A 22,808-nucleotide genomic window follows, 5' to 3' on the forward strand; every position below is an offset into this window, starting at 1 on the left:
CAGAATCGAGAGGCGGGGACAAGCTTTAAGGCCACTAAAAATGGTAACATTACACGGAAAACCACAAGTCCCAAGATGCAGTGTCATGTAGTACCAAACACTAGCCGTAACTTCGTGTAAAAACTACATATCCCAGAATGCAGTGCTGCCTCGCCGGTTTGCCTCTTCAGGGCAGAAACTGGATCCGGATGGCGCTGCATGCTGGGAATCCAGAAGCCCTAGAATCTCATTGGTTGGGATTGGCTAGCTATGTGTCTTAAATTGGCCTGAATTACTGAAGAGAAAAGGCGAGAACGCTACTCAACTTCCGTCAGTCGCAAGTTGTTAGCTGACCGAGTCTCCGGCACGCCAGGTACTAATCTCCCGCTCGTTGCCTAAAGCGGCTGTGACGCGACGGAAGTAATTCCTTCCCTTGCCCCGGAACCCACGGGGGTAGGCAGCTGGGGGTAGGGGGGGGGGGGCGGCCCTGAATAGGGGCTGTGGCGGTACGTGGGGATTCGGCTGCGGTGGCTGCGGGACTGGAGAGTGAGTGTTGGGCTTGGGTGGGAACCGGCCTGGGATTTCGCTCGGAGAGTTTGGGCAGCTGGGACTGGGGCGCATTTGCCATCCCTCTGCTCACCCCTTCCCGTCTAGGCGGGGAAGGAACGGAAGCTCTGAGCCTCGCCGGCCTCCCTTGCTCCTGGCTGGAGGGGGGAGGGGAGAGGAGTTTGGCGGGACCTTAACTAGCTCAGCTCCGTGGGTTCGGAAAGGCGAGGCGGGACGAGAGGTGCGGGCGAGCTGGGCCTTCTCCCGGCGGCGCGCGGGTAGGGTGGAGTTAGAGCATGGCAGCCCGGTCGCTTTTCCTTTTTGCCTGCCTCATGTGCGTTTGTGTTTGGTTTACTGTTGAGATGAGTTGCTAGTCCCAGAAGAGGCCCCTTTCAGCCCCACCCCCACCCCCAAAAGTTTACGTTCTGGGCAACTTGGGTAATCTCTGCTTGACTGGGTACATTGGAAATTTTGTGCATCTAGTACCAACCTCAATTTGGTCTGAAAGGAAGTTATCTAGTGCCAAGTACAGTACTCATGTAGTTTCCCCTAAGGAACTGAATTCACTGTAGTTTTTTGAGCATGGAGGTTGTGGCATTTAAAGCATCCCCACTATGCACCTGTCAGGGTAGAAAGCAACTGAAATAGTTTTACGACTAAGTTCAAACTACCAGCTTTGCTTTTTAGTCTCCAAATTGAATTTTATTTTCTGTTAAGTGATCGAAGATGGTGAATACCTGATCGCATTTACCTTATAATTCATGTTATCGAGGCATCGAAGTTCATCTTCACAGTGATGAGGAAACGGTTTCCATAATGTATATTTGTTATTTATTGGTAGTAATGATTTGGGATTCCTGTTTACTACCTTTTTCTTTCTTTCTTTCTTTGAGATTCACACATGAGGTACTCTTGGCTGGCATGGAAGTCTCTCTGTAAACCTATCTGGTCTCAGAGATAACACTTTTGCTTCCCAAGTGTTGGTATTAAACGTGTGTGGGCCACCGTGCCTTCTTACCTCTTTTTTTCAAAGTGCTAGGATTAACCTTGAATTTCAGCTGCACTGACTCAGCACTTTTAAGTAGCACTACTTGGTATCCTTTATTTGATTTATAAATGGCTTCTCATCTTAAATATGATATTAATTTAACAACTGCCTGGCCAGGACTATAACCTGGTATAGCATATGTTTGCCTAATATGCAAAGGCCCTGGGTTGGTTTTCCAGCACCACACACAAAAAATGTTGGTTTATTATCCATTTCTTTCTTTCTTTCTCTCTCTCTCTCTCTCTCTTTTTTTTTTTTTTTTTTTTGAGACATGTAGCCCTTGCTAGCCTGGAAGTCACTTTGTATCTCTGCATGGCTACCTACCTCTGCCTCTCAAACACTGGGATTAAAGATGTGCACCACACCCAGTTTATATCTTTTTATTTCAAATGGAGAGAACCTCTTTCATTACTAGATGGTAATCCTACCGTGTGAATAAGCAATGGTATGGATGCAGAAGGGATAATTCTATACATTAAGTTCTTAAGAAATTGTGCAGATCTTAGGAAGTGTTTCAGGAAAAAAATTGCATGGTGGGGGAGGGCTGGGGAGTGTCAGATTGGAATATTTTTTGTTTTGTTTCGTTTTGTTTTTGTTGTTCAAGATAGGGTCTTGCTGTGTATCCTAGGCTGTCCTGGACAGGCTGGCCTTGAACTCAACAGTAACCCGACTGCCTCTGCTTCCCACGTGCTGGGATTAAAGGCGTGTGCTACTACACCCAGCTATATGTTAGATTGGAATGTAAGCAAAAAAGTCTTTCAATGTATGCTTTTATGTGTTAATGCATTTTAAATGTTTTATTGTTACTTTATTAAATAAAATAAGACAAAAGCATTTGGTACAAGAAAGTTCACATACACACAAATATATACTACACAGTTTTTGGTAGTAAGTATGAAAAACCAGTAAGGATTGCCATATCAGAAACCTGTAAACCTTTTAATCAGAGCATTCAGGAGGCTGAGTGAGGATTGACAGGAGTTCCAGGTCAGCCTGGGCTACTGGGTGAAGCCCTGTTGACCCTCCCTCCTTCAATAAGAAGTTGTAGAGAGGGAATACAGCAAGCTGGGGGGGGGGGGGCGGAGAGCAGCCGTTGGTTGTCAGTGTAACAGATAAGACCTTGGGCAGGGCTGTGGTGGTGCACGCCTTTTATCCCATCGCTTGGAGGCAGAGGCAGGCAGATCTGAGTTACAAGCCAGCCTGGACTACAGAGCAAGTTCCAGGACAGCCAGAGCTATTACACAGAGAAGCCCTGTCTGGAAAAACAAATAAGATCTTGGCCAGGGAAGCACCCTTGGGATTGGATTTTTGACCTAGTTCAATTCAGACAGCAGTCACTGCAAATGTAAGGACCTTGAAGTGTGAACAAATTTGACCTATCCAAGAAATTCCAAGGAGACAAATGTTTGGAACATATCAAGCTCCCCCTTACCCCCACACCAAGGTTTCTCTTTATAGCCCTGGTTGACCTAACATTCAGTTTGTAAACCAGGCTGGCCCAGAACTCGATCCACCTCAGTTCTGACTCCTGATTGTTGAGGTTTAAGATGTACACTACCGTGCCGGGTGTGGTAGCTTTTTAAAACAGTTCCTTTAAAATACAGTTAGCATGAACTGCAGATGTAGAGTTGAAATAGGTGAAAAGTGATCTGATTTGAGACTTTGAAGCTCTTGTCTTTCATTCCTAGGACAGAAAAGAATATATAGTCTTTTTGCCCTTACTGACCATCTTATGAACAGTGGTGCCATTTACTGAAATCAGAAGACTGAAAAGGAACATTGGTTTCTGACAGGTTTATAACTTCTCTGTGAGGCTTAGTTTGGTAACAGATAATAGAGCACACACACCATAATCAAGAGGTGGATCTCTGAGTTTGAGGCCAGCCTGGTCTGCAGAGCTTATATGCATAGAAGGTAGAGAGGACATTTGTGACTAACACTCAGAATAGATGTTGCTCTTGAGGTAATCTTGTGGATGATATTTAAATATATGGATTGGAGGATATTAAATAGACTGTGATCAAGGAAAGCAGGTTAAATTTGATGTGCTGGGTCTTTGGTTTTTGTGTTGGAGTGAAGTCTCACTTGGTTGGTAGCACAGACAGGCCTTTCAACTGGTTCTCTTTCCACTTCCCACGTGTTGGGATTTTAGACCTGTGCTACTGTGCCTAGTTTGATTATGAGTCTCTTCAAAGCCTTTCACACCTTTTATCCAACAGAGATAGGATCTCTGAGTTTTGGGGTGTTTGATCTGCATAGTACCAGGATAGCCAAAGCCTATCTCAAAAAAGGGGGAGAGGGCCTCTGAAGAATGGTGATAGAATAAGATGAAGGGCTAGAGTTATCTAGTGGTTCAGAGCACTAGCTGGTTTTCCAGAGGACCCGGGTTTAATTTCTATTACCCACGTGGTGGCTCACAACTGACTGTACCCCCAGTTTCGGGGGATCTGATGCTCTCTTCTGGCCTCTGCAGGCACTAAGCACACACCTGGTGCACAAACATATATGCAGGCAAAACAGTCAATTATGTGAATTAAAACTCAACTGGGGGCACACCCTTCAGGAGATTGGCCTGGGAATCCCATGGAGTTTCAGTCCAGCCTGGTCTAGCAAATTTTTGGGCCAGCCAGGGATAAAAGTGAGACCCTGCCTCAGAAAGAGAGAGGGAGGCAGGAGTGAAGCTTAACCTAGTAGAGAGGCATGAACCTGTAATGAGAGCAGCCAGGAGACCGAGGCAGAAAAGATCTTGAAATCCAGCCAGATGGGCTGTCCTTGAGGAGACTGTCTCAGAAAAGATAAATAAATTAAATAAGTAAATGGTGTATGTTGCAAAGTGATAAAAGTAGGCGCTTAGCGTATGTAAGGTACAAAGAGAATAAAAGGGTAGCTGGAGTGGGTGAGGGTAAGCGTGGTGACAAGCCAAGTCCTGAGACAGGAGAGAGAACAGTAGTACAAATAAGAAGGAGTGTTGGGTAGATGCAGATGAGGTGAACACAAAGACCAGACAGTTGATTTGTTGTTCATGATTTTTTTTTTGTTGGGGTATTGGAGATCAGTCCTAGGGACTTACAAGCTAGTAAAGCTTTTTGAAACCTTTCTTTTTTCTATTTGTTGCGATGTTTTCTGTATGTTGCCCAACTAGCTTCAAAACTCCATTTGTAGCTGAGGGTGATAATTAACTACCTGCCGGGGATTACAGGCATGTGTCACTGCACCCAGTTTTATGCCATGCTGGGAACTAAACCAGTGCTTCATTTATGCTAGGCAAATACAGTGCCAACTGGGCTACATCATGCACAACCCCACTGGAGAAGTGGAAGAGTGCTTATTCTTCCAAAGGACCTAGATTTGGTTCCCAGCGTGCACATGATGCCTCTCAGCTGCCTATACTATAGTTTCGGGGGTTCAGCACCCTCTTCTCTCCACTTGCGGCTTCTGCACATATATGATGCATAGAAACTCAGTAAAACATAAAAATAATAAATACACAAATGCATGTATCTCAAGTCCAAAGAAAGACTAGTTTGTAATGTAATTTAGAAAGACTTTATAAATTCTACCTGTACAATAAGGTTTTACAGGAGCACAGCCACATTCCTTAGTTTACATCTTGTTTGTGGCTCGCTTGCTTATGACTGAGAATAGTCAGTTGTAACACTTTATAGACTGATAGCATGTATTTACTGTCTGCCCCTTATAGAGAGGTTGCTGCCCCCTGAATAGAATACAGTGCAAGGACACTGGTGGAAGGTACAATAAAATGTTTATTTTGTTCATGACTTATCCTGCCACTGGGACCAGGACGACTTGTTCACTCCCCCACCCCACACATGTCTAAGTAGGATATAGACTTATAATGACACTTTAATATGTTGACCTCGTACTAGGCACCAAGACATTCTACGTATTTTGTATTATCAGTTCGTTCTTCAGAATTCTTTGAGATTTCTTTTTTAAGTTTATGTGTATAAGTCTGTGAGTAGGAATTGGTATATGATTGCAGGTGGCTCTAGAGGTGAGAGGGTGCAGATTGTAAACAAACAAACAAACTATGGTAATCTGGAAGCCTTTCCCTTTTCCTTTATTAAATATTTTGTAATTTTTACATATACATTTATTATTATACACACAATAGACTACCTATGGCAAGAAGAACCATGACACAATCAGGAATTATATAAATGTTACTTTCTTAGTGTCTTGGCTATTTGTATTTGGCAGCCTTGAAGAAAACATCTTTCCTAGCTTGCTGCACCTAAAATTCTGAATGTAAATCAGTATCTATCATATCTCTATCTACTTAAAAACCTCTATTTCGGGCTAAAAACATCTTAACCTCTAAACAACTAAGCTTAATTGTAAAACTAAACTATCTGGTCTTCAACCCCATCAGAGACTTGAGAAGGAATAAAATGAATTACCTGAGTAAACAGGGAGTGCAGGTTAGCAGCTTTTGAAATGAGAAGATGACAAATACAGCTTGCTATCTGAGCAGTCACCCATACTTTCTTCACCCTTCTGGCCCAATATATCTGACAGGAATATTTGTGAGGCAGGAACCATTGAGGACATGCTTACCCTGTCTTGGCAGAGTTTGGCCATCGACTCTGCCTGCAACCAAGCCTTTTAAGGCAGAATTCTGTCTATGGTAGAAATGAGAACATTTTGTCCAGTGTCTGGTTTGCCACGTTTGAAGCCATCTCCATAGGGAGGTTCTTTGATGTTCCTCATCCTCTTTGAGGTAGGCTGGATGTTACCAAGAGTTTTTTGTGGGGTGTTTTGGTTTTGGTTTTGTTGTTGTTGTCATCTATTTTACCTTATCTTTCTATAGAATCATATTTATCTGTTGCACCCAAGATGTGTATTCTTGTGATAAAAATAGACTAGGAATTGATATGACCATGATTTGATCAACTAGCAATTAACTTGTATTACTTACTTATCCTAAACAGCCTGCAATAGCACTTTCATGGTATTGGAAGTAAACCTTGTATTAAAATTGAGTAATATGGATATAATACCGAGTATTAGGGTAGAAATATATATGTATATATGTATATATATAATGTATGTGAAGAATAATCTTAAATTTGAATTCTATACCAGTGAATTAAAAATAACCTTGTAAATGAAAATTAAGACATTAAGTTGAGGAGTAGATGCCCTAATCTACTTTTGGTTCTGTCTTCCCTATATATTTCCATATTCCCTCTTGTTTCTTTTCAACCCCTATCTCCAAACCTAAGAATGGAAGATAAAGGAAAAGAGAGACATCCCTGAGTCTGGGGGCCCTTTTCTGGTCACTCAATCTAGCTCTCAAATAATGACACAGACCTATTAGAATTATTCCTCAAGCTTTAAATATATATATTAATGTATGAGTGCTCCATCTGCATGTACACCTGTACACCAGAAGAGTGCATCAAATCCTATTATAGATGGTTGTGAGCCACCATGTGGTTGCTGGGAATTGAACTCAAGACGTGGAAGACCAGACAGTGCTCTTAACCATTGAGCCATCTTGCTAGCCTCTTATTCAACAAGCTTTAAAGCACTAGAGCTGGGCATATATTGATCTATTCTAACCCATCTATGCTACTCTGCCTACTTGCCAGCCATATGCCCCCAAACCTTGCCATAGTGGTACCTGGTCATTCCTCACGGCTACATCCTTTCCCTTCCTCTCCTTCCTTCTCTCTCTGTACATGTGGTCCCTACTTGAGACCCTCACTGCAACAGACGTCCAGTCTTTCTATCTCCTCTGCCCAGTCATTGGCTCTCAGTTTCTTTATTAACCAGAGATAATTAGGAGTGACATTATGCAACATTGATACAGGACATTCTTCATAGCAATGACAACCCCTTGTCTATGAACTGTAACCAGAACTCACAGAAATCTTCTGCCTCCCAAGTGCTGGGATTAAAGTTGTGCACCACCACCGCCTGGCTAACCATGTCTTAATTTATGTCTCAATTTGTGTTCTTTGCCAGTCACTATTGTGTTTGATAAGTCCCACTTCCCTAATCTCTGGCCTCTGCCTGCTTTTCATGGACTTGTTATTCTCCCTATTTAAAGAGTTCTTGGCCGGGATACCTATGCTTCACTCATTCCTTTTCCCTTCAGGTTTTTGTCAAGTGTCAATAAGGCTTCTCTTTACGACTTTGTTTCTCCTGTCTTCATTCCTTGCCTTCCTTACTGTTTTATTTCCTCATAGAGCCTCTTCCATTGTATACATTGTTTTCTTTTTGTTTTCTGGTATACATATGCCTGCTGAGACCTTTTGGGTGGGGGTGGGGTTGAGAGTCTTGCTCTGCAATTCTAGCTGGCCTAATAACTCACAGTGTAATCTTGAACTCTTGGTAATTCTGCTTCTATCTCCTTCTATCTCAAGAGCTAGGATTTCACTTAGTGCCCCATTAAGCTGGGCTTGTCCCTGCCGCCTTTTCCTGAGGTTAGAGTCTTTGTTGTGTTCTGCCTCCAGTACTTAGAACAGCATTTGGCATAGTACTCCTTAGTATAGTGTTTGTGAGGTTAGTGGATTTCTAAACCGGTTTTCAAAAACGTAGTCACTCTTGTGTACCTCCCAGCCTATCTGAGTGGAATTGATCATTCCTTGGCTCTTTACTCTCCTTTCAATTTGATAAAATATCTCCATCAATCACCCAGGTCAAACTGTCTGATTACATTAACACATTTTCTGTAGAAGAATTGTAACAACCCATTTACTTTCTTTGAAACAACTAATCTTATTTTTCCCTTCAGGTAACATCTACTAATCTACTAACTAATCTAAGTTAATTTTATTGACAGTATGTCTGGTGCTCCTGTTGGTTTTGGTCTACTGAGACTGGGCTGGCCTCAAACTCAGGATTCTCCTGCCTCAGCATCCAGAGTACTGGGATTACAGGTGTACACCACCATACCCAGCTGAAACTATTTAGACTGCGAGTAAGATAAGTGTAAGAGCACTGTCACAGAACTGCTAGTGTGATGGTCTCAACTCTTCCTAAAGGTAGAGGTGCAGTTACATGGGGACTGTGTCTGTTCTAACAAATTCTTCTCCAGTGTGAGTTCTGGATGTCTGAGTTACACATGTACCATGTGTCATATTTAGTACTGTTGATGGTGGCAGGGCTCCTCCCTTCCTTTAAACTCCATGTTGCATGCATGCTGGCCCTGATTTGCTGTTACGTCTGTAGAGAAGTTGTTGCCTCCCAAAGGCCTTCTGAGGTGAGACTTTGCATGGTCGCTTAGCTACCACTAAATAAACAACCTAGGTGTTTTACTGTGGAGATCGTCTAGATAGAAAAGTTGACACTTGAAATTTTTGTACTTCAAGACTGTCTATTTTCTTTCATGCTTAAAAAGGATGTTTACTAGAGAATATAAACACAGTAAAGGTTTTGGTGGAATTTTTAGCTGCCTTTTATTACAAAGTGACATGGAGTACAGTTTTTAAAATCTTAGAGAAGTATCCAAGGACTTTTCTATCCAACCAAGGGTTTTATATGATCGATTTCCAAGAGAAATAGAAAGCTAATTCACTGGAGCTAGTTTTGTTTTATTTTTTTAAACTATGGCCAAGTTAAAGCTGAGTGTGGTGATGCACACCTTTAGTCTCAGCTCTCTGGAGGCAGAGGCAGGCGGATCTCTGTGAGTTCAAGGCCTGCCCGGTCCAGAGTAAGAACTGTAAATTCAGGGTGGAGAGATGGCTCAGTGATTAAGAGCACTGGCTACTCATCCGGAGGATGCAGATTCAGCACCCACGTAGCAGCTCACAATTGTCTGTAATTCTAGTTCCAGGGGATCTGACACCCCCACCAGACATACATGCAAGTAAAACATGAATACATGAAAATTTGAAATCATTCTTGAAAGACAGAGGCGGCTGATTTTCTGTGAGTTCAAGGCCTGCCTGGTTTACAGAGTGAGTTCCAGGATAGCCAGGGCTATAAAAAGAGAAACTCTGTGTGGAAAACCAGTTAAAAAAAAATGCTGGGCAATAGTTGTGCACACCGTTAATCCCAGCACTCAGGAGTCAGAGGCATGCAAATCTCTAAATTTGAGGCCAGCCTGATCTACAGAGTTCCAGGAGGCCAGAACTATATAGAGATACCTTGTCTAGAAACCCCCCCTTCCCCGCAGAAAAAAAGTAAAGTTAAACCATAATGCAGTCACTTAAGTAGTAGAAGCCATGTGTGTCCTGATCTCTAGAGGAATGATACTCTTTTGGGAGATTTATTTTTAAAGATGTTTGTCTAAGAGGTAGTAACTGCAGTGATCACCAGTGAGTAAGCCCATAAGTTATTGATTATATTACCTTGCCACTGTGGCCATTTTCTTTACTTTATATCTCATATTAGAAATGCCACAAAGTGTTGACATTACTGAAAAAATGCTCTTGTAGGAGTCATTCTATTTTGTAAATTTAAGATTTCCCAAATTAGGAGCTAGAGAGATGGTTCCATGGTTAAGAGCATTAACTGTTTTTAGATTCCCAGCAACCACGTGGCAGCTCACAACTGTCTGTAACTTCAGTTCCCAGGGTCCAATAACTTCCAAGAACACTAGACACACACATAGTGCACAGGCGTACATGCAGACAAAACACCCATGTATATAAAATAAAAATAAAATCTTTTATGTATTTATTTTACTTTTATTTTATGTGCATTGGTGTTTTGCCTGCAAATATGTCTGTGTGAGGGTGTCAGATCTTGAAATTAACAGACAGTCCCGAGCTGCCATGTGGTTGCTGGGAATTGAACCAGGGTCCTCTGGAAGAGCAGTCAGTGCCCTTAACCGCTAAGCTATGTCTCCAGCCCAATAAATAAAACCTTAAAACCATTTTCCACATTCTAAAAGTTTAAGTACTTATTTATTTTTAATTATTTTATATGTGTACAGATGTTTCGTTTTTGGGAGTCAAAAGAACATTTGGAATTAATTACAGTTGTGAGCCACTATGTGGGAGCTGTAAACCAAACCTGGATCCTCTGGAAGAGCAGCAAGTGCTCCTGTTAACCATCCCTCCAGCAACCCCCCTCCCAAGTTTTTACTATTTAATCCTTCATTGTTAAATTCAGAACTTTAATGCCTGTGTACAGAAGGGATAAAAGAGTAAAATAAACTTGCACATTTGTGTAATAAGACAGCAAGCCTGAACTTCCTTGCATGTCACATGGATGGCACTTCATGCTGTTGGCTGTATTACATAATCATTCATTCAAATAAGCATTTGGATAGAATTTTTTGTTTCTGTTGTTTTGTTTTATTTTTGTTTTCCTCTGTGTAGCAGACTAGGCTGGCCTCGAACTCACAGAGATCTGCCTCTGCCTACCTGAGTGCTGGGATTACAGATGTGTACTACCGCACCCAGCTAGGTAGCATTGTCTCCCCTGTTCATTGACATGAAGGAAGGCACATGGGATATTAGTCTCAGATACCGACATGAAACGATGACAAGATATAAGTCTTGTGCTTGACTCTACCTAAAGTTCATTCTGTTGTCAAGGCCTAGAAAAAGCCCTCCCACTGTCTTCAGCTTTCTAACAAGCTTAAAGTAGCTAAAGCTCATCATTTGCCTGCTATTTAATGTAACTAGTGGGTGTAACATGAATAAAAGAATTTAAAACCACCTTCCAGGGCTGGAGGGACGGCTCAGAGGTTAAGAACATTTCCTGCTCTTCCAGAGGTCCTGAGTTCAATTCCCAGCCACCACATGGTGGCTCACAAGCATCTATGATGAGATCTGGTGCCCTCTTCAAGCCTGCTGGCGGAACACTGTATACATAATAAATAAATAAATCTTTAAAACTACATTCTATAAACCAGGGGGAAACACCTTTTCTGATGACAACAGGATCCACAGTTTTCTTCAGGCAGGAAAAGAAGTGATTTAGAACATTTCTGTACAGCATGTTTTTTTGGTTCTTTTCTTGGTTTGGGTATTTTGCTTAGTTGTATTTATGGCTTATGTGTGTACTTTTAATGAGCAGCACTGTCCCCCGTGCCTCTTATTCTTGACACGTCACTTTACAGCCTCCTTGGCACTGACCCCATCAGTCGTATGGTGTGTGCTGCGCTGGGTGGGAGGCAGGGCCATGTACAAACAAGGCAGATCAAGCGCACTGCTGCAGGCCTAAGTCTCCAAGGTTTTGGGTTTGGTTTGGTTTTGATTTTGAAGGTTTCTCTCTGTAGACCAGCCTTTCTATCTAAACTACTGTATTTTTCAGACCATAAGACACCCCCCCCCCCAAAAAAAAAGTGGGCAGAAAATTACAGTGTGCCTTATGGTCCAATTGCTGTTTTTACTGTTTTTCTTGTTTTGCTGCTCTAAAAAATGGGTGTGTCTTATTGTCAAGTACATCTTATAGTCCAAAGAATACAATAATAGTCCTCCTGCTACTATGCTGGCCTATTAGCTGCTTATATATATATTTTAAAAGCTGATTCCGTGGAATCCCATACCACCCCAGTGGTAGATTCAGCACCTAGAGCTTTGTACGTTTACACTGCCAAGCTGTACTACTAGTCTTGACATAATCGTTCTGGAATTCAGAAGCCTGAGCTGAAATTCACAAAGCATTTTGGTACCTTCCATCCCTGATACTGTGCTGGCATCATGACCTGTAAGGAGAGAGAATCCTGAAATGATAAGCATCAATAACACAGTAAATAGTAATGTGTGGGAAATACAAATGCAACATTAATCTTGTGTGTTTTTGTACATTTTCAGGAAACTCCTAAAGTTCCTGTGGGATCAAGTAGAATTTTATAAGGAAATAATGGGTAAGTTATATAGAGGTGATTTTGTGTTTCAATTACTGGGGGCTGGTTTGTCCTTTCAACTACCTGTTGCACAGATGAGCACACCTGAATACACCCGTATACTATACACACCAAGGGGTAAATTGTGTCAATAAAAACTTGTACTATCTTGTTAGCGCTGCAAGAATGAAACTTTTGAGCTGGGCATGGTGGCCTCAGGAAGCAGAGGCAGATGGATCTCAGTGAGTTGGAGGCCAGCCTGATCTGTAAAGTGAGTCCAGGACAGCCATGGTTCTGTTACACAGAGAAACCAAAAAAATAGAAAGAGACTTTTACGTCAGGTGGGATAGTCATGGGGCAAGCCTTTAATCCCAGCACTCGGGAAGCAGAGGCAAACAGATCTCTGAATTCAAGGACAGCAATGGCTTGAAACCAGCACCACTACCCAAAAATAATAATGAGATTCTTTTAAGTATTTATCTAAATGTATATGAGTGCTCTATCTGCATGTACACCTGCATGCCAGAAAAGGGCATTAGATCACATTATAGATGGTTGTGAGCCACCATGTGGTTGCTGGGAATTGAACTCAGGATCTCTGGAAGAGCAGACAGTGTTCTTAACGAGTGAACCATCTCTCCAGCCCAATAATGAGCTTCTTAATAACAAATTTGTACAGTGTTTAGTTGTATGTTGTTTTTTCCCTGTCCCTCTTGACCAGATAATACCTGCAAAGGTTTGAGAGAAAAAGGTTTGTATTGCTCTCAGTTTCCACTATTTCACTCATCATAACCAGGAGAACATGCTGGAGCAGAGCTGCTCAACTGGTGTCCGCAGGCAGGAGGCAGTAAGTGGAAGGACAAGTAGAGCTCCTCATTGCATTCCTGCGCCCTACATTTGCCTGTTGGGCTCAGTGCCTTAAGTCATTTGTCAGAGCAGAGCCCCTTGATCCACCAGTGGTTCCTGGAAGCACTGTCATAGATACACTAAGGTATAGTTTGTTTATCAGTCCAGACAAGCTGACAATTGAAGTCCGGCATCACAGCATGAAAAAAGTGTTATTAGAAACATAACATGAACTTTTTAGTAGGTAGTATTGATTTCACTAGTTACCCCAGCCTGGCCTTAAAGTCCTAATCCTTCATTAGCTTTTTTTTTTTTTTTTTTTTTTTTTAAATCTGGGATTCCCAGGAACTAGGATTACAGATGGTTGTAAGTGCTGAGAATCAAGCTCGAGTTCTCTGGAAGAACAGGCAGTGCTCTTAACTGCTGAGTCAGCTCTCCAGCCCCTGCACCAGCCTTTTGATTATTGCAATTACTGGCAGGCATGAGCCATCCTGCCTAGCTTCACTTTAAAATAATGCTGCTGCTGCTTCCTCCTCCTCCTCTATCTTCATCCTCTTCATCATCTTCCCCTTTTTCATCTTTCCTTCTGAGACACGGTTTCTCTGTGTAGCCCCGCTGTCCTGGAACTCACTTTATAGACCAGGCTCTCTTTCAGACTCAGAGATCCTCCTGCCTTGCTTCCTAAGCGCTGGGACTATGTATGTGCCACCACCACATGGCTGACTGGCTGGTTGTTTGCTGCTGCTTCTTATTGTTACACTTCCTTTACTTTTAGCTTGATAAGAATTGTTAACAAATCTGTAGTGGTGCACATCTGTAACCTCAGCACTTGGAAGGCAGAGGCAGGCGGATCTCTTGAGTTCCAGGCCAGCCTGCTCTATAAAGCGAGTCCAAGATAACCAGACTGTGAAGAAACCTTGTTTCAAACAAAACAAAAAAATTTACTCAGCTTGGATAGTTTAGAAATTGCTAAGCCGGGCGTGGTGGCGCACGCCTTTAATCCCAGCACTCGGGAGGCAGAGGCAGGCGGATCGCTGTGAGTTCGAGGCCAGCCTGGTCTACAAAGTGAGTCCAGGATGGCCAAGGCTACACAGAGAAACCCTGCCTCAAAAAACCAAAAAAAAAAAAAAAGAAGAAATTGCTTACATGTTTATTAGTCCCCATGTTTTCATTATAAGCATTGCAAGAGTTAATATAGTGTCAGTCCCTTTTCAGGGACTGGAGAGAGATCTCAGTGGGTACAGGGCTTAGTTTGTAAGTGCCAGGGCCTGAATTTGAAGTGCAGCCCCTCCGCGGGTGCAGTGGCCACATTTGTAATCCCATTGCTCTATAGCAAGAAGGGAGGCAGAGAGAAGAGTCTTTGGAAGCACGCAGGCCAGTCACCATGACATGTGCAGTGATGAACAGCAGAAATGCCCTGTCTCCAAATAGAAGGCCAAGGCCAACAGCTAAGGCTGTCCCCGGGCTTCCACACACGTCCTGCAGCACAGCCCTTAGATAATCATACACATAAACTTGTTTACATTTTGGGGAGATTGTCAGCATTTTGCTATGTTTAATACCACTTAGCAATACAGGCATAGCTTGCATCCCCTGATACTTACTCTGTGCACATTTCCCAAATATTTAGATATTGTTCTTCATACCAGGCTGGTTGGTTGGTTGGCTTCTCTAACTGTGGCTGTCCTGGAGCTCATTCTGTAGACCAGCCTGGCTTTGAACTCACAGAGATCCTTCTGCCTCTGCCTCTGCCTCTGATATATTATCTGCATTTATGTCTGTGTGAGGGTGTCATCCCCTGGAACCAGAGTTATAGACAGTCATGAACTTCCATGTGGATGTTGGGAATTGAACCTCGATTCTCTGGAAGAGGAGCCAGTGCTCTTAACCTCTGAGTTATCTATCCTTTCCCACCCCATCCCCACTTATGTTTTAATATCTAAGTTTAAACAAGTATCACTTACTACATTAACTTGTCTCTTTGGTGTGCTTTAATAGTTTCCTACTTTTTCAGGAGTGGTGAGAAGGCCTTTCAGTATGCTTATTTGAGAGTTAGCTATTTGCTTTAAAGACTGAAATGTGTCTGTTTCCATGGGTTAGATTCAGATGATGATTTTAACCCTAATCTTTATGAATTTCTGAGTGTGGGTTTTTTTGTTTGGATTGGTTTGGGTTTTTTGTTTGTTTGTTTGTTTGCTTGTTTGTTTCTTTGTTTGTTTTGTTTTTGTGTTTCAAGAGCATTTTTCTGTGTCACCCTGGCTGTCTAGAGGATTAGAGGAGTCAGGTTTGGTTCCCAACCCCTACATGGTGCTTTACAACTCTCTGTATCCCCAGTTCCAGGGGATCTGATGCTCTCTTCTGGCCTGCTTAGGTATCAGGCACAAGAAATGCACAAACATACATGCAGGCAAAACACTCATATACATAAAATAAAAATAAAATCTTTTGCTGAATATGGTAGCACGCGCCTTTAATCCCAGCACTTGAAGCTGAAGCAGGCAGATCTCTGTGAGCTTGAGGCTAGCACGGTCTACAGAATGAGTTCCAGGACCCTGAAGACTTACAGAGAAACCCTGTTGCCATCCCCTTCTCTCCCCCCTGCCCCCCAACCAGGGCTTCTCTGTGTAGCTACAGTTGTCCTGAACCCGCCTTGTAGACCAGGCTGGCCTTGAATTCACAGATCTCCCCGCCCCTGCCTCCTAGAGTGCTGGGATTAAGGGTGTGCGCCACCACCTCTGGCTTCAGAGTGTGGATGTTTGTGGTACACAGAACAATCATCTTTATCCTACTTTTAGAGCACGATTAAAGATTCTTCTATATATTGGTAACAATAAAAGTTATAAAAGATGCATGTAAGAAAAGACCTTGGGAGGTATATAAAAGTATGAATTTCATTATTAATATTCATTCATTCCTTTGTTTTATCCTGAGCAGAAAACTGTAGGTGAAGCCAGCACCGTCCATGATAGTGTAACATGTACACACTCTGTTTTGTTTTTTTTTTCTTTTCCATGCTTAGCAGTTCACTCCAGGGCATCACATGTGATAAGAACATGCTCTGCTGTTAAACATGGATCTAGACAACTTGTTTGTTTTTAATTATATTATTTAATTTCCCTTACTGCTTTATCTCAGATGGAGAGGAGAAAACCTATGGTGGCTGTGAAGGCCCTGATGCCATGTATGTCAAATTAATATCTTCTGATGGTCATGAATTTATTGTAAAAAGAGAACATGCGTTGACATCAGGAACAATAAAGGCCATGTTGAGTGGGCCAGGTAGGTAAATACAGTGTTTTTCCCTTTGTATATCTTTTTAATGTTTAATAAATGTGTTTCAAGTTAGACACACAGAGCGTGTGAAGGAGGAAGAAGCAGTTAGAATGGTACATGCCTGTAGCCACAGCTGCTTGAGAGGCTGGGGTTGGGAAGACTGCTCCTTGCCTAGGAGTTTCAGGTCAGCTTGGCAAGACTGTCTCCAAAAGCCCAAAAAGACTAGGGACATAAGAATATGGACCTGGCCAGGTGTGGCCTTTAATCCCAGCACTCGAAGGCAGAGGCAGGTGGATCGCTCTGAGTTCCAGGACAGCCAAGGCTACACAGAGCAGAGAAACTCTGTCTCGAAAAACCAAAACAAAAAAACAATATGGACCTGAGTTAGGGTCTCTAGAATCCATGTAAAATACCAAATACCTGTAATCTTAGCATTGGGGAAAAGGAGGAAGAAGATACACACTCTGGGCCTCTGTTCTTTAGCATTCTTTTGAGTAAACATCTTTCAACTTCCAAAAAATTCAAAGCATACAAATCTAGCAACAATTATTATATCTGCATTATGTATAGTCATCAGCATTATTTAGTTTCAAAAATAATTTATATTCTCCAAAAAAGGAACTTATAGTTTATCTGCCTTCTGTTTTCTCTATTCTGGGATCCATGCAGAATTTGCCCTTCTGCATCTTTCTATGCTCCATAATGCTTTCAATTCATTCACATGGTAGTGGAGCCATCTAGTCCTATCCTCTCAGGAATGTGCTACAATGCGTTTATCTGCTCGTTGCAGTTGATGAACATTTTATGTCTGCCATTTAGCCACTATAAACAGTGCTATTGATAAATGTCTGTTTAAAACACCAGCTTCAGTTCTTTTGCTCTGAGGGACTGTTTGGTCTTTTGGTTGTTCGTTGTGTCTTCAAGGAGCCACCAAAGTGTTTCTGAAGAGATGGAATTGTTTCCCATTCTTTCACTGACAACATACTCATCTTCCAGTGTGTAAAGCACCCTGACTGCGTTTTATCTTTACTTTTTTTCTTACAGCTTATTTAGTGTGTGTGTGTTGTGCATCTATATGAGTTTATGTGTATCACATGCATGCAAGAGCTTGTGGAGCCAGAAGAGGGCATCAGATCCCCTAGAACCAGAGTCATGGGTGGTTGTGCCAAGTGGATGCTGGGAACCAAACCCAGATCTTCTGCAAAAGCAATAAAGTCACCTGCTGAGCCATCCTCGGGCTCATTACTCTCTCTTTATAGCTGTAACTACTGATACTGAACACCAATTCATGCATTTGCTGGCCATTTGCATGTCTTCTAAATATTTATTCAAGATTCTTAGACACACAACCATCCGTGATCTTCTTGCCTCCACCTTTGGAGTGGCGCACACCTCAGGTGCTTAGTGGTATGATGAAATGTCTTGGAAGTAGGCAATAGGTATTATACAGTTATGAAAATGAAATGCTATTAAGCCACAATCTTTAGGATAGTTGATTTTATATGATTTTTGCCTTTTAAAAAAGCTGGCTCTCTAGAATTAAAGTTTTATTAGCAATTTAATACCAAAGAGACAGCCTTTTTTAAAAGGCAAAAATCATATAAAATCAAGAAAGAGAGTCTTAAATACTAGCCATGCAAAATGTACTTTTAACCTCAGAGTCCTACTCTTTCCCATCGTACCTAATTTCCAACTAATGGCAATTGGAACTTTCAGATGTGTTCTGTTGCTGAGCAGTAGTGGCACACACTTTTAATCCCAGCACTTGAGAGAGAGAGAGAAGCAGGCCAGTCTCTGCGTTGAAGTCAGTCTGAGCTACAGAGTGAGTGCCAGGACAGTGAGAGCTACACAGAAAACCCTGTCATAAAATAAAAGCAACAATAATGATGATAAAGAAGAAGAAGTTGCATTCTATAGAAATATATTTGAGATATGAAATGCCCTTTGTGTTTAGCCTGGTCCATTGAGTTGAGTTTTAGCACAAGCAAGGCTCCACAGTAGTGAAACCCTGTTTTAAAAAGAATATTATCAAAAACCAGAGACATTAATTCAGTTAGAGGAAAAAGTGGGGAAGAGCCTGGGACACATAGGCACAGGAAACAACTTCCTGAACCAACAGCCAGGTCTTAATAAATGGGACCTCATGAGGCTGAGAAGCTTCTGTAAGGCAGGAGACACTGTCAGTAGAACAAAGCGACAGCCTACAGAATGGGAAAAGATCTTCACCAACCCTTCATCTGACAAAGGTTTAATATCCAAAATATATAAAGAACTCAAGAAATTAAACACCACAAAACCAAACAACCCAATTGCAAAATGGGGCTTGGAACTTAACAGAGAATTCTCAACAGAGGAGTATCAAATGGCCGAGAAACACTTAAAGAAATGCTCGTCCTCATTAGTCATCAGAGAAATGCAAATCAAAATGACACTGAGATTCCATCTTACACCCACCAGAATGGCTAAGATCAAAAACTCAAATGACACCACATGTTGGTGAGGATGTGGAGAGAGAGGAACACTTTCATTGCTGGGGGGAATGCAAACTAGTACAACCACTTTGGAAAGCTATCTGGCACTTTCTCAGAAAAATGGGAATAGGGCTTCCTCAAGACCCAGCTATCCCACTCCTTGGAATATACCCAGAAAATGCCCTACCACACAACAGGGACATACACTCAACCATGTTCATAGCTGCTTTATACATAATAGCCAGAACATGGAAACAGCCTAAGTGTCCCTCAGTAGAAGAATGGACTAAGAAACTGGTACATTTACACTGTGGAATACTACTCAGCTATTAAAAACAAGGAATTCCCAAAATGTGTGGACAAATGGATTGATCTAGAAATTATCATAATGAGTGAGTTCACCCAGAAGCAAAAAGAGACAAACGGTATATACTCACTTATATCGAGACACTAGTCCAAGGGATACGTCCCATGAAAAACTTTACTTACCAAGAAAGTGGGTCAGAGGAGAGGACATCCTATTGAGACTTTAGGCGAGAGTAACATGGAAGAATAAGGAAATAGTAGGACCCACAGGGTCCTGGAAACCTACAAGAAGAACTTTATGACAGGCAGATCTGGATCCTGGGGTCCTCCTCAAAGTAAGGCACCAGCCAAGGAGAATATAGGCAGTAAACTTCGAACCCCTACTAAGACCTAGCCGACGAACATGATAGTCTCCACCGTTGAGTGGAGAGTGAGATCTGACTCTCACACGAACTCTGGTGCCCCTTTTCTGACCACGTCCCTTGGATGGGATACCTGGCAGCACTCAGAGGAAGGATAGCAAGTTACCAAGAAGAGACTCGATATTCTAAGAGCATATATAGGGGGAGGAGGTCTCCCTCAATCACAGACATAGGGGAGGGGAGAAGGGGGAAAGTGGGAGGGAGGGAGGAATGGGAGGAAACGGGAAGGGCTAACAATCGAGATGTAATATGAATAAATTAGTTTAAAAATGTAATTAAAAAAAATATTATCAGCTATTCGTGGGGGTACACACCTTTAATCCCAGCAGAGGCAGGCAGATCACTGTGAGTTGGAGGCCAGCCTGGTCTACGAAAGCAAGTCCAGAACAGCCAAGGCTACACAGAGAAACCTTCTATCTCAGAAAACAAACAAATAAACAAAACCAAAAAAACGTTGTCTCTGAGTTAAGACTAAATACAAATATAAATAATGTTTATATGGTCAAGGCATTTTGACCATATAAACTCCTGGAAACTGCTTTATATAGCATTAGTTTACCAAGAAGGTGTCTAGGAAAATCCCATTACTGTAAATTATTTTATTCTTTGAGCCTAGATTTAGCAAAGCAGCCCCAGCCAGCCTCAAATCAGTCCTCCTGCCTTGGTATCTTACATTCTTTCATAACGATCCACCTGCCTCTGCCTCCTGAATGCTGGAACCGCCTGCGTGTGCCACCATGTCCGGCTTTATAGACTTTGTCGTAACATAATTTAACTGAAAGACCCTACCTTCAAGTAGGCAGTTGGAGTTGAGAGTTCCTTGAGAATAAGGAAAGGCACCATGCAGCCCATAACATATGTAATGACTCTTGTTTTGCAGGGCAGTTTGCTGAGAACGAAACCAACGAGGTCAATTTCAGAGAGATCCCTTCGCACGTGCTGTCGAAAGTGTGCATGTACTTCACCTACAAGGTCCGCTACACTAACAGCTCCACTGAGATCCCTGAGTTCCCAATCGCACCTGAAATTGCACTGGAACTGCTGATGGCTGCGAACTTCCTAGATTGTTAAATAAAATAAATTATAATAAACTGTTAATTTTTTCAGTATTTAATACCTGTAGTTCAGTTAGTAATTTTTTCACATATAGCATGTTGCCTGTATGAAGTTGAACTCTAAAGTTAATTGCTGAGCAGATTCCTTCTGTCATTTGCGTAGCAGAGTTGAAATTTGTTTGCTACATCAACAAATTAAGGACGTTTCACAAGCTGAGAAATAAACAAATAATGCCAGTTTATAGGTGGTTTGCTTTCTCCTTTGGATGTGACCTTTAAAATTATAAGTAATAGAGCAAATCCTGGAATGTAAGCCTAAATGAACATATTCTGCAGGTAAATACAGGGCTCAGTATTTTTATGTTTTTAGCGTTTTTTTAAAAACCAGTTCTGATCTTAAGCCACCGAGCATTACTAGAGTTATGCAAATAATTACATGGAAAACATGTTTATAACTTAGCCAAACCTTGATTTTTGTAACTCAAAGAATAAGAGTTGAAATTTCTTATGTGTTTTTTGATAAACTGCAGTATTGTTTAAGTGCATCTTGTGTTTTGTTTATTGCTACAATTTAAGAACTTTATTTGAAAGCAATTTTGGAAGATGACCAGGTATAACTTTTAGAGTAGTAACTGTTTGAACTGTAGCCATCTAGTCAAGTAAACGCTGATTTCAGAGCTGCTGTGCATTGTGCGTTCTGAACAGTCTGAAGCATGACTTGCGCAAGCTGTCAGGGTTCCTTGCATTTTCATTCTTCATGGTCTCTTGGGATTCTACTTGTATGTCTTGAAATGTGTCGTACAGCACTTCATGAGCTTGATCTAAACTTAGAATCTAGGTGTTCTGAACTCTTCTAGTCTTCCTGCATTACCAGAATGCTATGAAAGTAAGAATGGAGGGGTTTGGTGAGAGCCCTGCAATGCATGCAGGTCTGCACCGGATCTCTGCCAGCCAACCATACTGCTAGCTGTGCGTCTTCTGAAGTCATGCATGAGGTAGTCAGTCAACCTTTATACTCAGCAGACAAAACATCGGAAACATTGGCTAGATCTCTGCCTTGGCAGGGGAAAAGCACTGAAGAGAGTGAGATGGGGTCACCTATAGTGGCTGTCACTGATGTTTGTGCAAGCCTTGACTTAATACAGATCAGTTTTTCTGGAAGCTGCAGAAATAAGTAACTTTCCTGCTTAGGAAAGAGAAGAAAAACCTACACATTGTACTTTCCAGCATACAGAAAATGGTTAAATATAAATTGGTTATTTTTAGTGATGTCTCACAGCATACATACTGACACATAGTTTAGGTCAGATGTAGTGAAAGTACAGGAATTGTGTTTGGAGCCAAGGGTATTTAGGGCTCAGCAGCAGTGCTATCGTGACAAGGCCCTCCAGTCAGTCTCTAACCTGTATTTGCTCTTGTATCAGCTCCAAATAAAAGCCCAAACAATGGATTTCAAAAGGCAGTAGCTAGAAAGAATTTGGACCAGTTTTTGTGGGTTACTCTATGTGTTAGGTCTAGAAGTAACCTTAACTTTAGGACATTAAGATGCAACACACTAGGCAAATTTGTATTTGGTACAGCAAATGGTACATTGTGTTAATAAAGGCTGTATTGACTGAAAAGGTATGATCAACACTTGGTGTTTACTTTTTAGCATTGTCTCCTGTACATGAAAGACTAAAATTCTGCTTCAGGATGTCTTGCCATGTGACTAAATTGTTTGATTCAATTTAAGTTAGTTTTATATAACATTTAAGGTGTTAATAGTTTTCTGATAGCCGCACATAACTTTACTCCCAGCACTCAGGAGTGCAGGACAGCCAGGACTACAAGGGAAACCCTGTCTTGAAAACCACCCCCCAAAAAAAAAAAGCTCTCATATTTTCTTCAGTGCTGTTTTTTCTGGCACCTGGAAAAGTGGACCAACACTTGCCTGCATATTCAAGGCTCTTCAGTTCAATCACCGGCTCGTTTTTTCCTCTTTCTGCACTCATCACAGTACGTGTTTAAGTTGCATGTTTTTCTTATTATCACTTCCCTTAGACTCTTGTTGATAGTAAGTGCAGTTGTATTTGTTCAGCTCAGTCATAC

At 41.8% G+C, this 22,808-nt stretch overlaps 1 protein-coding gene across 1 annotated transcript; it reads left to right on the top strand.

Annotated features, from left to right (window-relative positions):
- Positions 1-438: 438 nt before the first annotated feature.
- On the top strand, positions 439-21,262 carry Eloc (elongin C). The gene is made up of 4 exons (XM_051158659.1): positions 439-525; positions 12,313-12,365; positions 16,326-16,469; positions 20,543-21,262. The coding sequence occupies exons 2-4, from the start codon at positions 12,362-12,364 to the stop codon at positions 20,731-20,733; spliced, it is 339 nt and encodes a 112-aa protein (XP_051014616.1). The 5' UTR covers positions 439-525; positions 12,313-12,361; the 3' UTR covers positions 20,734-21,262.
- Positions 21,263-22,808: the final 1,546 nt, after the last annotated feature.

The sequence above is a fragment of the Acomys russatus genome, chromosome 2 (genome assembly GCF_903995435.1).
Source record: "Acomys russatus chromosome 2, mAcoRus1.1, whole genome shotgun sequence".
Lineage (NCBI taxonomy): Eukaryota > Metazoa > Chordata > Mammalia > Rodentia > Muridae > Acomys > Acomys russatus.

What these genes read in the sequence shown, in the direction of transcription:
- Eloc (XM_051158659.1), top strand. An exon ending in GGCCATGTTGAGTGGGCCAG is followed by an intron (nt 16,470 to 20,542) that starts GTAGGTAAATAC and finishes CTTGTTTTGCAG; the next exon opens with GGCAGTTTGCTGAGAACGAA.